The 17,400-nt window shown below is 35.3% G+C and overlaps 1 protein-coding gene across 1 annotated transcript; it reads right to left on the bottom strand.

Moving 5' to 3' along the window:
- Positions 1-3,903: 3,903 nt before the first annotated feature.
- On the bottom strand, positions 3,904-5,301 carry LOC106995343 (cerebellar degeneration related 1). The gene is given in 2 exon segments (XM_015128332.3): positions 3,904-4,533; positions 4,535-5,301. Coding segments are annotated over 2 exon segments (858 nt in total). The 5' UTR covers positions 5,159-5,301; the 3' UTR covers positions 3,904-4,299.
- Positions 5,302-17,400: the final 12,099 nt, after the last annotated feature.

Genomic DNA, 17,400 nt, shown 5'->3' on the forward strand with positions numbered 1-17,400 from the left:
GAGAAAGGGCAGCCCAGGCTGATGAAATGGGACAAATATGTTAGGAAACCTGTATTACATTTAAAAAGAACTTTTTGTTGAAAATCTTTTAAGTTCAAAATGCAGAGAAAGCTCTTTAAATTACACATTTGGATTACATAGCTTCTACCACCTGAATGCTAATAAAGGGTTTTGACAGTATATATAGTCTAAAAGCTTGCGTGAACAATGTTTACGATGTGAAATGCATTGATCACTGAACTTTACATAGTGTTATTACCTTTTAATGGCCTTTGATGTCAGTGTGTTATGGTTGCTAAGAATTCAGAAATATGATGTACTATGAACAGAGCGTATATATTACTGGGAACTATACAATCAAATAGAAAATAGATGAAAGAATAAGTATCATTTGCATAAATAACAAATACTGAGAAATTAAGTATGAATCTATTGTGTTTGAGACATTGCACTTCATCTTTCTTGCATTCCTACATAAAGCTAAAGATATAATTCATTCATCTTTGCAAACACCTAGAATTGGTTCTTGACTACTTGGCAGTGGTATGGTGAGTATCACAATGATAAGAAAATGGAACTTAAAGGGAGAGCTCTGCCAGTGACTTCTTGACTTCCTGTCTGCTCTGGACTGGGGGCACCCTCTTTTTGGGTGAGTGGCACTTAGTCCTGGCAGTACCACCCCTGGGTTATTGGGGTTGTGGAGAATCAGCATGGAGCCAAGGTTTTGTAATCACACGGATCTGCTTTCAAATCCTGCCCCTACCAATTACCAGCTGTGTGACTGTGGGCTTATTTCTTAACCATTCCAGACTTCAGTTTCTGATCTGTAAAATGGGGTCAAAAATACCTGCATTGTAGGATTGCTATAAGATTATATGAAATCCTTAGTACAGTGCCTGGCACATAGTAAGCGCTCAATAAATTGTTATTATTATTATATGAATAAGCATTATGCAACCAGAATATGAGAGTTCGTGCCTATCTTTGCAAAATTTTCACATTTTGATACTTAATTTCCCTCAAATTAAGGTATGCATGATGGTTTTAAGATGAGAGAAGGAAGTTTAAAAATGAGTTTTAGTATTTCTTTTTGTTTGCTGATGAGGGATACATGAAACAATAATTTGCTTGCCTGTAAGTTACTCCCTGATTTGCAGTGATTCTTCATGCTATAATATGGTTATCATTGCATAACATTTATTTGTGTAGTGACTAGAGGTAATCTCAGTTTTGGACATGGATATGTTCTTATTCTCTAGAAAATAATCCATCCACTTGTTTCCACTTTAAAGAAAATTAGGTAGCTGTGATATAGGGGTAAAGATAAAGCTAAATAGGACCTGTTTTTGCTTGACCACCAAGGTATTAGCTCAGCTGCCTTTTGAGAGAATTTGTGTAAGTCTATGTAATCTTACTAGGCTAGGAAAATTCCTCACAGCTGGCTTCTGAACTTCTTTGAATTTCATGTATTCTATGATGGCATTCAAGAAGTTTAAAATAGTGTTATTCAGAATGCTAAGTATTCATTATAACTGATGCTGTGTCTGCTGAGTGACAGAAATGTCACTGCCTTAATTCTAGCCCCCACTACCACTTACCTACATAACTGTATTAGCCTCACATCCCAACCCTTTAAGTGTTTTAGCTTGGAGTATTAGGTGTTCTACTATATATATCTAGTAGCCTTTGCTATTCAGCACCTTGCTGCTCAACTGACTTTCCTTATGTACAGTTCTGATTCCAATACCTCCTTGTTCATAGACGTCTAATGACCACCCATTGTCTATATATTCCACTACTTGGTCTTTAAATCATGCATGGCCTAGTTCCAGTGTACTTTCCCAGTTTTGTATGCCAGTGTTCTCTTTCATGTAATATATGTGATAGTTCCTGACTCCTCAGCCTTATCTAAGTACTAAGGGCCTTCAGCCCACAGCTCAAGTCTGATCCCTTAAGCTTGTCACTTAAGCTCTTTGTCACTTAAGAAAGTACATATATTACCTGAAGCCGGGGTGGCTGGGAAGAGTCTACCAAGCTATAATCTTTTTCCTGTTCCCCTCCATAGATGTCCAGTCTGTAGGGGTAGGTTTCTTCTCTAATTTACTTAAGCTTCCAGCTTATTTCATTAAATCAGGACATACTCATCGATCCTCAGCCCTGTTGGTTGGGCCCCTGAATGCAACCCATTTAATTTTGGCTCTGAATACGAGGCTCCCTGTTTGGGCAATCGTCCAAACAATTACCTAGAGATCTAAATTCTTAGGTTCTTGCCAGTTTCATCTCCTATCATTACAGCACATGATATTGTTATTTACCATTCGGCTTCAATTTTCTCTGCTTGTTCTCCATGTGAGAACAAGTTCTCTTGTTCTCTGCTTGTTCTCATATGTGAATGCTAGGCTGGAATGTACTTAACTTTACCATATCCTTGATTTGGCGTTAGAGCAGGGCATAGCAAACTAAGGCCCTTGGGCCAAATGCAGCCCAACCATTTTTTTTTAAGTAAAGTTTTATTGCAGCACGGCCATCCCCATTTATTTACTTACTGTCCGTGACTGCACTACAATGGGAGAGTTGAGTAGTTGCAACAGAGACAATGTAACCTGTAAAGCCTTAAATATTTACTTCTGAACCTTTACAGAAAATGTTTGTTGATCCCTGATCTAAAGCCAAGCAGTTCTCTCAACCTAGATACTGCTTATTCTTTGATAATTTCCCATTCCCATCTTGTTAACTAATAAGGCCAGTTCATCGAGACTATGAAAATAGCTTCCAACCCATTCAAACTATTTGCTTTTTCTTGAATTTCCCTGCCTTCTCTTTCTCACCTTCCTAGAATACTATTTCCTTGTGTTTTGCTTTTTAGCAGAAGAGATGCAATAGTATTAAAGACTACAAGAGTAGTCTCATGATGTCTTTTAATTTAATATCTAGGCCCTAATACACAACTCTTTGAATATTGCTACTATCTTTCAGCATGACTTTCCAATACTATTAAGATTAGGCCTTTCTGTTCTTCAGTTTCTCTAACTCAAGTCTTCTAAGCTCCAAAGCTTCCAACATCTTTAATTGCCAGATCTTCCCAATATTATAACATCCATGCATTCCAGTCCCTGTCCTGCAGCATCTCCAATGCCCTTGTTTTCTAAACTTCCCAGTATTCAAGTTATTAAAAATTTAGGTCTTACTAATATCTCCAACAACCCATCTTCAAAGTCCAGGTCTTGTCTTTCAGGATCCAGAGTTCTAAATTACAAGTCTTCCATGGTCCTAATCCTCCAATATCTCCTATATACAGGTGTTCTAGAGGCTATGTATCTCATAGTGTTAAGTCTAGATTCTTCAATGTCTTCCAGCACTTACATCACACAGTTTTTACATTTTTAAATGTCTCCTACATTCTAGTTTTACAGTGTATTTTTATTGCCAATTCCTCCAATGCCCAAGTCTTTTAATACCTGCAAGAACTAGGTCTTACAATTTTCAGGTACATCAATATTCTCAATGTCTGAATGAATAGACCTCTCAATATCCTGGTCTCATATTGTCCAGACTGCCAGTATTCTTGACGTCCAGCATCTTTAAAATTTAATTCTTCCAAACTGTCTTTTGACATAAATATGTCAGTATCCATGCTTACCAATGTCTCCCAAAATCCAGGGCTTCTCATTTTAGGATTTATAAATGTCTATATCTTGCTGTTGTTCATATCTGCCAGTATTTAGGAGTTCCAAGGTACAGGACTTAAAATATCTCTAATTTCCAGAGATTTCACTGTCTATGACTTCCAATATTCAATATCCCAATGTTCAGGGCCTCCAGAATCATCAATGTCCAGTGTAACCAATGTCTTCAGAATCCAAGGCTTGCAATGTCTCCAATATCCTGTGCTTACAATGTTTCCAATGTCCAGGGTTTCCAATGGCGCCAGTGTCAAGGTCTTCCAACAACTCCGGGTCTTCCAGCGACTTCAAGTCTTCCAACAGTCTCAAGGTCTTCCAGATAATCCTGAGCTTCCAGAAAATCAACATCTTCCAGACAATCCATGTCTTCCGGACAATCCACGTCTTCCAAGAAGCTCCAAGTCTTCCAGTAAATCCAGTCTTCCAGCAATTATAGGTCTTCCACCAAATACAGATCTTCCAGGAAAATCCACGTCTTCCAGAAAATACGTGTCTTCCAATAATTTCAAGGTCTTCCATCAAATACAGATCTTCCAGCTAATCCATGTCTTCCAGAAAAATCTACGTCTTCCACCAAATCCAAGTCTTCCAGTAAATCTAGTTCTTCCAGAAAAATCTAGATCTTCCAGTCAATCAGTGTCTTCCAGAAAGAAATCCAGGTCTTCCAGTCAGTCAGCGTCTTCCAGAAAAATCTATGTCTTCCACCAAATCCAGGTCTTCCAGTCAATCCACGTCTTCCGGAAAAAATCCAGGTCTTCCAGCCAATATATGTCTTCCTGAAGATCCACGTCTTCCTGAACATCCATGTCTTCCAGAAAATCCATGTCTTCCAGTAACCTCCCAGTCTTCCAGTAACCTCCCAGTCTTCCAGAAAATCCGCGTCTTCCCAACAATCCAGGTCTTCCGGATAATTCGGGTCTTCCTGAAAATCTACATCTTCCAAAAAAGCCATGTCTTCCAGAAAATCCACGTCTTCCAATGGCCTCCAGGTCTTCCAGACTATCCATGTCTTCCAGAAAATCCTTGTCTTCCCTCAAATCCATAGCTTCCAAAAAATCCACGTCTTCCGGGAAATCTGTGTCTTCCAGCAAATCCACGTCTTCCAACAAAGCCATGTCTTCCAGACTATCCACGTCTTCCAGAAAATCCTTGTCTTCCCTCAAATCCATAGCTTCCGAAAAATCCAGGTCTTCCAGGAAATCTGTGTCTTCCAGCAAATCCACGTCTTCCAACAAAGCCATGTCTTCCATCAAATTAATGTCTTCCAGCCTACCTGTGTCTTCCAACAAAGGTATGTCTTCCAACAAAGGTACGTCTTCCAAGAAAGGTACGTCTTCCAAGAAAGGTACGTCTTCCAACAAAGGTACGTCTTCCAAGAAAGGTACGTCTTCCAACAAAGGTACGTCTTCCAAGAAAGGTACGTCTTCCAACAAAGGTACGTCTTCCAGAAAATCCATGTCTTCCAACCAAGCCATGTCTTCCAGAAAATCCACATCTTCCGGAAACTATATGTCTTCCAACTAAGCTACGTCTTCCAACAAATCCATGTCTTCCTGTATCTGCAGGTCTTCCAGCATCTCCAGGGCTTCCAGCATCTGCTCGTCTTCCAACATCTCCCCGTCTTCCAGCATCTCTGTGTCTTCCAGCATCTTCATGTCTTCCAACAACTACCCAGTCTTCCATCAACTGGCTCAATATCCGTGTCTTCCAACGTCTCCAGTGTGCTGATCTTCTAACATTCAGGTCTTCCAGTGTCTGCAATATCCAGGTATTCTAACATATTCTATAGTCCAGATCTTCCAACCTTTCCCCAGGTCCAGGCCTTTTCAAATCTAGGCTTCCCCTGTCTGAGCCTTCCCATGTTAAAATCACTCTACAGAAAAATCTTCCAACTCAACTATTTCTGCTTCTAGTTGAATTAGCTTCAAAAACATTTAATGGGACATTCCTCCTTATAGACTAGATCTTATGAACCAACTGTACTGCAGTTTGTGTTTTTTACAATTAGGAAATGTGTATTTAATCTCTACAACTTTTAAAAATAATGTCCACAATAAAACTTCTGCAGAATAAACAGTTAGGACTGCTGCAATAAATTTTACTACTTCACTAGTGCTTACAGTTTTTATACAGTTGACTATGTTTAGATCTAAGTGAAATTTTTATTTAATGAGAAAAATTCCTGTTTAAGACTGGTATTTTAGGTAAAGTTAACATGTAGTGTATTATTTGTCCATTTTAAATGATATCAATTTTTAGCGTTGGTCTTATGTGACCAAAGAATAATATAATAATAATAACAACAACACTTAACATAGCATTTGCTACGTCCAGGCACTGTTCTAAGATCCTTACATGCATTAACTCATTTAATCTTCACAACAACCCATTGAAGCTAGGTACCATCATTATCCCTATTTTACAGATGAGGAAACTGGCACACAGAGGTGAAGTAAATTGTCCATAGGACACAACTACTAAATAATGGAGCCGGACCTGGCTAGCCTGTTGTGAGAGTCCATGATTGTAACCACTATGTTGTGATATCTGCTGTTTAAAATCATGATAGAATGATGTGATCCAAAGGTTGACTGCTTCCACATTATGTGTAGAATATTATACAATTCCATATACAAATGGTCTCGCTTGATCCTGTCACTGCCAGAGTCTATTTGTATGCACAGCTTTTATTCCCCAACCAGCTACTACCATTCCCTTGGTCCTGTATATGGAAGTAGGTGCAAACACTTTCTGATACCATAAGGAAGCACTGAGTTCAATTACCCTTTGCTTCAGAATCATATTCATAGCTCCATGCTTTGAGTACTGGTGCTTGGAATTTATCCCTTCTATCTGTTTGAATCCCTTATTACTGACTATTCTCCAGTTTGTACCTTACTATGTGGAGCACTTACCTTTAGTTTGTTTCTAACCTCCAGCATTTACCTGCTTCCTGGGTTCCTGACCACTGCGTTGTATCCAACTAATGGTAGCTACAACTCCTTAAATCGCAGCATGCAGATCTAGAGAACTAACTACTTGGTTCTCTAAGTCTCAGCTCCCACCAGGTACCTTCAGCAATGTTGCTACCCAGGCCTCTGGCTGACGTGAAAACCATGAAAACCACATAATTAAATTTTTACAGTTAGGCAGGGACTCTCTAAAGATTTAAAATCATCTATAATGTAACAAAAAGGAACAATAATAATACCAATTAAAATAGAAATACCTTCTGAATGTCTAATGATTTATACTTTATAGAGTGCTGTCACCTCATTCATTCATTCATTCATTCATTCAACAAATATTTATTGAGCGCTAACTGTATGCCAGGTTTGTTTTGATAAAGCTTAAAATCATCTGTGGGAAACAAACAACGTACAGATAATCGAAAAATTACTTATCCATTGTAAGGCCATGAAGAAAAAGTAACTGAGAGTCTGGAAAATCAAGGAAAGCATTCCTAAAGAAGTAATATTTATTGTGACTCTGAAGAATCTGTATTCTCATTTGGTTCTCACAATATAGCCTTGTGACTTAAATAAAAAAGATTTTTATATATCAGTTTTACTAATCTGAGTGCTAACAATAGCCATGGGACCCAGCTGTTTTGACCTCTTTGTTTTTCCTGCTACTCATTTTGCCTTAAAATATATATGAAGCACTATTGGAAAATATATATCAAGGGATATAAAAATATACTTTTTGGTTTAGTATATTCCACTTCAAGGAATCCATCCAAGGAAATTATCTGACATGTGGATAATTCATGCACAAAGATACTCCTCACATAGTTATTTGGTATAGTGAAAAACAGAAAAACCTTAATCTAACATTAAGGGAATGACTAAGTAAATGTGCCATGTACCTATGATGGAATATTCTTCCGTTAAAATACTGTGGCATATTCATTTTATAAGTTAAGTGAAAAATCAGCATACAAGGTTACATAAAGTGTGATGGCAACTATTTAAAAATATATAATCAGTGACAAATTACTAGAAGTAAATGTATTGGGGACTCTAAACTAATTATCACTGGATAGGTTGGATTATGTATGATTTTATTTTCTTCTATATATTCTTTTATTTTTAAGTTCTTACAATGTACAGGTATTTTCTATTCAGGAAAAATATTTAAACAATTGTGCACAAAACTATTATTTATTCATCGTTTTTCTTGTACATGGAATCAAGTTTTACTGTTGGAAACACTTCAAAATATATGTTAGCAAAGTGAAAAAAAATAAATTCTCAAATAATTTCAATATCCAGAGATAATCACTGTAAAGATTTTTGCGTATGCTCTTCTAGACACTTTCACTGGTATATTTTCTTGTACAAAATGTAATCATACTGCATTTTAACCTATTTCTTTCTTACACTTAGCAATAAATTGTGAACAACTTTCTATGTCAGTAACTGTGCAGCTATGTAATAATTTTAATATATAATTTATTTACTCCATCTCCTATGGGTGAGCATTAAGTTCCTTCCAATTTTCTTGTATTATAAAAACTTCTGTGATCAGCACATACTTTATGTAAGGTGTGAAGAACAGAAACTGTGTCATTCTACATGGCGTCCCTGTACATATTTGTGTGCAGATGTGTTTGCATATTACTTAGGATAAATTTCTAAAAGGAGAGCTGCTGAGCCAAACAAGACCATGTGCATCATAATCACAGCAAAAAAATTACAAGCAATCATATGTCTAACGGTTGGGGTGGTTAGAAAATTGTATTGTAACTATCTAATGGAATACTGTGCAGTCATTTAAATTTATACCATGGAAGAATATTTACTGAAATGGGAATATGTTCATAAGGTATCACCAGTGAGAGAAATAGGTCACAAAAATATGTATAATATTCATGTTTTGTAGAAGGAAAACTAAATGCCTTCAGGAAAATAACTAGAAGATATACACTAAAATGTTAGTAGTAAAAGTCCCAAAAATAAAATGGATAAATCATAGTATGTTTCACATAAAATATTATATAGTCATCATATGAATGTTCTACAGCTACACATAATGTGGGTAGATTTTACTTCTAGAATATTAAGATATCATGTCTCAAAAGACTACATATAATAGGATATCCTTTTTGTATTATTCAAAAACAAGTAAAACTAAGCACTATATTATTTAGGGCTACATACACACAGCATACAAATAATTTATTAAAAAGCAAAAAATAATTTAAAAATTGAAGATAATGGTCACTGGGGTTGAGGAAAGAGGGTCAGAATATGGGAGGACTATAAATGAATTCATATTATGGTTAATATTCTAGTACTCGTGTTGGGTAGTGGTTGGTGTCATTATGTATTTGAAATCCCATTATTGATTATTTAATAATTTTATGATTATTATTAACATTAAATAAAAAGGCAAGTTAATGGGTAAAAATAAAAGAGGGCCTTGCATGAATCAATGAGACAGTGTGCACAGTCTAAGGATTATTAATCCCTTTCTGTACATTTGTCTTTCATTATTTTTTAAAGTAATTTAAAAAATACTTATCTGTGGGTAGTAAGACTACATGGGATTTTTATTCTTTTGGTTCTTTGTTCTTGAAATTTTCTATTTTGAACATGCATTATTTTCAAAATTAAAATATATTTAAACTTTATGTTAATGTGTTTTTATTGACATAGGGAAATAGAATATTATATTTATTGAAAAACGAGCTCAAAATTACATAGCGCATGATCCAAAATATGTTGAAAAATACATAATAGGGAGTGAAAAGTGTTGATATGTTAACAATAATTGCTTCTGCGTAGTCAGATTTCAAATCACTTTTTTTATGTTTCCATATATACACATACATATGTATATATGTATATTCCATATATACACATATGTATATATGTATATTCCATATATACACATATGTATATATGTATATTCCATATATACACATATGTATATATGTATATTCCATATATATACCTATATATGTGTATATATATGTGTGTGTGTGTTTTATAGGGTGGGCTTATTTTTTATTATAAAAGTAATACATGTTTATTGTAAAAAGTAAAAAAAAAGCAGTAGTGTATAAAGTAAAAAGTGAAAATATCCTCCTAATCCTATCTCCCAGAGATAGCCATGACTCTTTGTTTTGTTAACTTCCTCGTACTGTTTTTCATTTACTTGAATGTATTCTCATTTGTTTTAGAAAATGAAAAAACATAACAGGGAGTGAAAAGTGTTGATATGTTATTATTATTGACATTAAATGTTATATTATTGTAACATAATAAAATATAATAATATCATATTATAATTATATTATTAACATAAAATTAACATCCTATACATATATTCTACAACTTGCTTTTGTCCTGCTCAGTAGAAAGTCATTTTATAAAACAGCTACAGAAAATTTCAGAGTAGGGAGTACTATATTATTTATTCAGGTCTTTCCACATTAGATCTTTAGGTTAACAGTTTGTTACTATTATAGATAATGCTATATAAAGCATCTTTACAATTTTTTATTCAATTCTTTCCACATGATAGATCTTTTGGTTGTTAACAGTTTGTTGCTAATATAGATAACGCTATATAAAGCATCTTTACAATTTTTCGCACTTTTACAATGATTTTAAAGAGCTGGTACCTGAGAAATATAATTTCTGGATGAACATGTTTGAGCTAAATTGCCCTCCTGGCATGCTGAATGCTGTTATTTTTGACTTTCGTCAATATTTTGGATGGAAAATCTAATCTCATTCCTTTAAATTATTTTTCTCTAATAATTTGTAAAGTTAAGCAACTTTTCATACATTTACTAGCTATTTTTATTTCTTCTGTAAGAGATTGTTTGTTTGTATCATTTACCTATTCTTTTGTTGTGTCATGTGTCTTGTTTTATTATTAATTTGTAGACCTCTGGATATTAGAGTTGATATCCTTTTGTCTGGCGTATATTGCAAATGTTTATCAATTTGTCTTTTAAATTTATTTATGGTGCTATTTACCATAAAAAAGATTTAATTATGTAAATAGACAAACATTTCAACCTTTTATAGTTTCTTGTTTTTGTTTCATACTTAGGTAGGCTTCTGCACTCCCAAGATTATAAAAATATTCTCCCACATATTCTTCTAATCAAAAAATATATTTTTTGAGATATGGTGTCTCTGTGTTATCCTCATTGGTCTTGAACTCTTGGGCCAAAGAGATCTTCTTGCCTCAGCCTCCTGAATAGCTGGGACCACAGGTGTGGGCCAGTGTGCCTGGTTCTTCCAATATTTTGTACATTCTTATTGCTTAGTACTCTATCTAGGATTGGCTTTTGTTTTATAAATGTGTATATGGTAGAAAGTAGGAATCTAAGCTTAGTTTTAGTTTTTTTCAGAACAGAGAGTCAGTTTTTTCAACTTATTTACTCAATTGAATTATTTCCCTACTGATTTGGAATTCTCTTTTTATCATGAACTCTTTGGGTATATTTTTATGTTTCTTTTCTGTTCAACTGATAATATTTCTCTAGTACTGAGCTAGTACCTCACTGCTTTAATTACTGTAGCATTATGTTTTGACATATGATGGGACTGCTCCCCCTACATTATTCTTTCTTTCAGAATTTTTCACTATTCTTGTGCATCCGATTTTTCTAGATTAATTTTAAAATCAACTCATCAATGTCCATAAAAAAATTAATCCCTTGGAAATGCTTCAGACCTTTTGAGTAACATGTCAAGAACTGCCATCTTTATGATAGTGAGTTTTGCATCTAGTAACAAGGTATCTGTCTCAATTTATTTAATTTACTGTAGTCTCCATTTAGATATTAAAACAATTGTTGGGCTTATTTGTTAGTTTATAGTTTTAATTCCTCTTACATGAATGATATTGCATTTTAAAAATTCCTTATCATTAGTGCATAGAAAAGCTATTTAATATTTATCTTATATCCAGGTATCATATTGAACTCTATTCCTAGCTCTAACAGTAGTTTTTATTTTCATTTGATTATCTTGATTTCTTAGGTACACAATCACGCCATTTGTAAATAATAAAACATTTATCTTTTTCTTGCTAATGTTTGTATGTATTTTTTTTTCTTTTAGCACATTGGTAAATACTTTATAACTTCCAGGACAATGCAGATTGATGTTGATTAATAAAGAGCAGGCAACCTTCTGTTTTTGGCTCTAATAGAAATGCCTCTTTGTTTAAATATTATAATTGCCATTGTTTCAGATAAATACCCCTTTTCAAGTTGTGGAAATGCCCTTCTGTTCTTGATTGACATATAATTTTATCAGGGATGGATATAGAATGTTATCAAGATGGCTTTTCTGGCATCTGACAAGCTGATATCAAGGTGATGATATCGTTATTCTCTTTAATCCATCAGTGTAGTTAATTACCTAATGTTGAGCTATTCTTAGATTCCTGGAATAAAACTGATTTGGTAGTGGCATTTTGGTATGTCATTATTTTATTTAGGATATAAAACTCTATATTAACAAATGCCTATAGAAGTGCCCTATTACCTCTTTCACATCATGGCACCCTGGGGTAAATAGACAAGATTGCTCAGGGCAGAGGCAACTTGGCTTCCCAGGATCTGCCTGGTTGATCCAAGGCCTTAGGAGATAAAGATTACAGTACACATGCAAGCCATTTACAGGACACCAGTGTGCCAAGGTACACTTGTTGGGAAACTCTTATTTATTGTTTCCTTTCTGTGATACCCCTTTCCTGATTTGATATTAGGATTATGATATTTTTGTGAATAAAGCTTTTTTCTTTTTCCACAATGTAAATAACTTAGACACAAGCTGCTCCTTAAACGATTGGTAACACTCACCGGTATAACTGTTTTGTCCTAGTGCATGCTTGGGGCCTAGAAATTTAAATCTTTCAATTTCTTGTATGATTATTTTATCCAAGATTTCCTCCTATTCTGGAGTCAATTTTGTCAAAACTGTCCATTTCATCTGGATTTTCAAATGTGTTCATTGGAAATTACACATAGTATTTCCTGATGTGCCTTAATTTGCATATACGTGGCTATATGCTTTTTTATTTTCTCTGGTAGGACTTTCCATAGATTTGTATATTTTATTTTCAGTTATCTATTTTTTTGGAAAATCAAGTGTTTTCAAATATCACTTTCTGCTTTTGTAAATTCCTTCTTTTTACATTCTTTAGTTCTGTTTGATCTCTTTCTAGATTCTCTAGGTAATGCTTAGTTTACTTTTAATTCTTTCTTTTCTGTTTATTGCATTTAAGTTAGAAAATTTCCTCTAAACACATGTTTGATTGTATCCTATAGTTTTCAGCATTTTCATGTTTGTTTGTTTGTTTTGTCACCTCATATTCAGTTAAAGCTTTGTTTTCCTGTTTAATCCAAGAGTTATTTAGAAGTGTATATATTTCAATGTGGTTAGGTTTTAGTTGATGTTTTGCTTCCTGTTTCATTTTTCCCTTAATTACTACTTGTTATCTCATGGATGGAGAATGTTTCTTGCATGAGTTATACCTCTTGGAATATTTTCTTTGTATTCTATATGAAATAAATTTTTTATAAATATTCCATGAACAATTGGAGAAAATCTATATTTTTTGTTGGGGTAAATATTATATCATGCTTCTACAAATTAAGTCAAATTAGTTCATTGTTATTCAAATTTTCTATTTTTGTCTGATTTATCTAAATTTTCTAATAAAATATATAAAACATCTCACTTAATTGTTTTATTACAGTCTCCTATTTCTAACTTTTTTGGCTTGACATATTTGAAATTGCTTTTAAGGATATTGTTTTATGATTATCTTATTGGATTGTATTAGTTCACAATGTATATTAATTCAAAAAGATACCTTCCTTGACTCATTTAATGATTTTTGTCTTGACTCTTCTATGCTACCTCTACTTTATTTTTGTTATCATTTGCCTATTATATTCATACCAGTATTTTCAGCTTTTCTCTGTTGTTTTGTTTTGGGTATATCTTTTCAAAACAGCATGTGATGAGTTTTTTTACTCGATCTTGCAATGTCTGCCTTAATATTTCACAATTAAACCTTTCATATTTATTATAATTTGGTAATATTCATTAATTTTTCTGTCTTTTTAAAGCCTTGATAGATTTGTCAAAGTATATGTACTTTTTCCTATACTGGTTTAGAAGTTTGAAATATCACTTCTAATAGTGATTATGCTCAGATAGGTACATATATACGTACATATTTATTTTTAACTTTATATACTTTTGTGCAATTGGAACTTTTGAAGTATGTAATAATTTTGTAATAAAAAAGGGGGAAAGAAACATCTGCTTTTTAATGTGTCTAGTATTTGTTCCTTCGTCAGCAATCTCATTCCCCTTGCTCAGGCTATCATCCTCCAAATTTTAAGTCCTTCCACAAATCTCTCAATCTCTCATTACTGCCCATCTGGTTTATTGCTACCAGATTAATCTCTTTAAATATCATTTTTTTCATATCACTCAAAAACATACAATTCAAGTTTCATCATTAAATCTAAATGTCCACATGTGCCCTCCAAGTGCCCATGACTTTCCCTACAGAATCATCTTTGTTCTCTACTTGCCCATGGGTCATCTACTCTAGTCAGACTGGTTTTCTCAATACCACATACATCAGTATCTCTTCCCTCCTTTACTTTCATTTATGTTGTTCTCTAAACTTTTTCTGTTTTCTCAGAGCCCCACCCAACCATACCTCTCTCAGATATGTTATTCTCTTCCAATAGTTTTCCATCAGGGAACACCTACATCTTCAGGAAGGAGAAATAGTCTGGTTACAAAACTGTGGGAACAAACTTTATTTTTGACCCTGAAATCTTCAAACATTTGATTTTTATTGAAAAGAGACATTTTGACTATATCTTAAAATTATTTATTAGGTTGGTGCAAAAGTAATTTAATTGTGGTTTTTGCTATTAAAAGAAATGGCAAAAATCACAATTACTTTTTCACCAAACTAACAACTTTGAGATTGATGTTAAGCCCTCACCCCAAACCAGAATTTTCCTTATGCTTCTACCTTAGTAGCAGTGTTGGTCATCGTCACCTCAATTTAAATATTTTCCTCAGTTTATGCACTTTTTGAATCCCCCCTACCAGAGGAAAGTCAATCTTTCGCTTCTTTGAGAGTTGGTTTGACATTGTTAGCATTTACTTCATGATCTTGAGCTCCTCTGGAAGTTTCTATCAGTTTCTCCAGGACTGAGATTCCAACAGGGCCTTTGCTTTCATTTCAGTCAGTGTGGCCCTTCCTGTCCTGGAATGAAACTAGGAGTGGGGCCCAAGAACTGTAGGCACTGAAAAAATGTACATTTTCTTACTGGTATCACGAATTAATCAGCTTTCTATGATGATTCTACCCAACAAGACAAGGTCTTTAGCATACTTTGTATTTTCAGTGCTTTCACTTCTTCCCCTACCACCTCCTCCAGATGACTCTGCCTGCAGAGTTCCTAACAGAGAGAACAGCTGCAAGCAATACTATCCTCATGAAGTGGAGCCCTTTTGGAACAAAAAAGATGAATTCTTGCCGAACCACTGAACTTCTTCTAGATTTTAAAATAATTTTGTTTGTTTACACTATGCGTTTTTGTTTTAGGAACTTTACTTAATTTTCTTAGTTTTAAAAATTTACTTAGTTTTCTTAGTTTCATAGCCACATCAACAGTAATTATTGAGACAATATGTTCTCCTTGTGACCACTGTGAGCACCAAGTTGTCTCCTTTATTGCATGTATTAGTCCGTTTTCACACTGCTGATAAAGACATATCCAATACTGGGTAATTTATAAAGAAAGAAAGGTTTAATGGTCTCACAGTTCCATGCAGCTGAGGAGGCCTCACAATCATGGTGGAAGGCGAAAGGCACTTCTTACGTGGTGGTGGCAAGAAAGAATGAGAACCAAGCAAAAGGGGTTTCCCCTTATAAAACCATCAGATCTCATGAGACTTATTCACTACTACAAGAACAGTATGGGAGAACCACCCTCATGATTCAATTATCTCCCACCGGGTCCTTCCCACAACACGTGGGAATTATGGGAGCTACAATTCAAGATGATATCTGGGTGGGGAAGCCAAACCATGTCACTCCACCCCGCCCTCCACCCAAATTTCATGTCCTCACATTTCAAAACCAATCATGCCTTCCCAACAGTCCCCCAGAGTCTTATTTCAGCATTAACTCAAAAGTCCATAGTCGAAAGTCTCATCCCAAACAAGTCAAGTCCCTTCTGCTGATAAGCCTGTAAAATGAGGAGCAAGTTAGTTACTTCCTAGATACAATGGGGGTACAGGCATTGGATAAATACACCCATTCCTGATGGGAGAAATGAGCCAAAACGAAGGCCCCATGCAAGTCTGAAATCAAGTGAGGCAGTAAAATCTTAAAGCTCCAGAATGATCTCCTTTGACTCTATGTCTCACATCCAGGTCACACTGATGCAAGACGTGGGTTCTCATGGTCTTGGACAACTCTACTCCTGTGGCTTTTCAGGGTACAGCCTCCCTCCTGGTTGCTTTCATGGGCTGGTGTTGAATGTCTGCAGCTTTTCCAGGCACATAGTGAAAGCTGTTGGTGAATCTACCATTCTAGGATCTGGAGGATGGTAGCCCTCTTCTCACAGCTTCACTAGGCAGTGCCCCAGGGGGGACTCTGTGGGGGCTTGAGCCCCACATTTTCCTTCCCCATTGCCCTAGCAGAAGGTTTTTGTGAGGGCCTTGCCCCTGCTGCAAACTTCTGCCTGGACATCCAGGAGTTTCCATGTATCCTCTGAAATCTAGACGGAGGTTCCCAGACCTCAATTCTTGACTTCTGGGTACCTACAGTCTTCTATTGCATCATCAGACTGCAAATTTTTCACACTTTTATGCTCTGCTTCCCATTTAAACATAAATTCCAATTCCAAACCGTATCTTTGTGAATACATAAAACTGAATGCTTTTAACAGCACCCTAGTCACCTCTTGAATGCTTTGGTGTTTGGAAATTTCTTCCACCAGATACCCTAGATTATTTCTCTCAAGGTCAAAGTTCCACAGATCTCTAAGGCAGGGGCAAAATGCTGTCAGTCTCCTTGCTAAAGCATAACAAGAGTCAGCTTTGCTCCAGTTCCCAAAAAACTCATCTCCATCTGAGATCAACTCAACCTGGACTTCATTGTCCATATCACGATCAGCATTTTGGTCAAAGCCAACCAACAAGTCTCTAGGAAGTTCCAAACTTTATTATATCTTCCTGTTTTCTGAGCCCTCCAAGTCTCTAGGAAGTTTCAAAATTTCCCTGTCTTTTTCTGAGCCCTCCAAGCTGTTCCAACCTCTGTCTGTTACTCAGTTACAAAGTCGCTTCCACATTTTTGGGTATCCTTATAACAGCACTCCACTCTACTGATTTCAATTCACTGTATTAGCCCATTCTCAGGCTGCTAATAAAGAAATACCCGAGACTGGGTAATTTATAAAGAAAAGAGGTTGAATAGACTCACAGTTCCACAAGGCTGGGGTGGCCTCAGGAAACTTACAATCACAGCAGAAGGGGAAGCAAGCATGTCCTTTTTCACATAGTGGCGGGAAGGAGAAGTGCCGAGCAAAAGTGGGAAAAGCCTCTTATAAAATCGTCAGATCTTGTGAGAACTCACTATCAGGAGAACAGCATAAGGGTAACAACCCCCACATTTAAATTACCTCCCACTGGGTTCTTCC

The sequence above is a fragment of the Macaca mulatta genome, chromosome X (genome assembly GCF_049350105.2).
Source record: "Macaca mulatta isolate MMU2019108-1 chromosome X, T2T-MMU8v2.0, whole genome shotgun sequence".
Taxonomy (NCBI): domain Eukaryota; kingdom Metazoa; phylum Chordata; class Mammalia; order Primates; family Cercopithecidae; genus Macaca; species Macaca mulatta.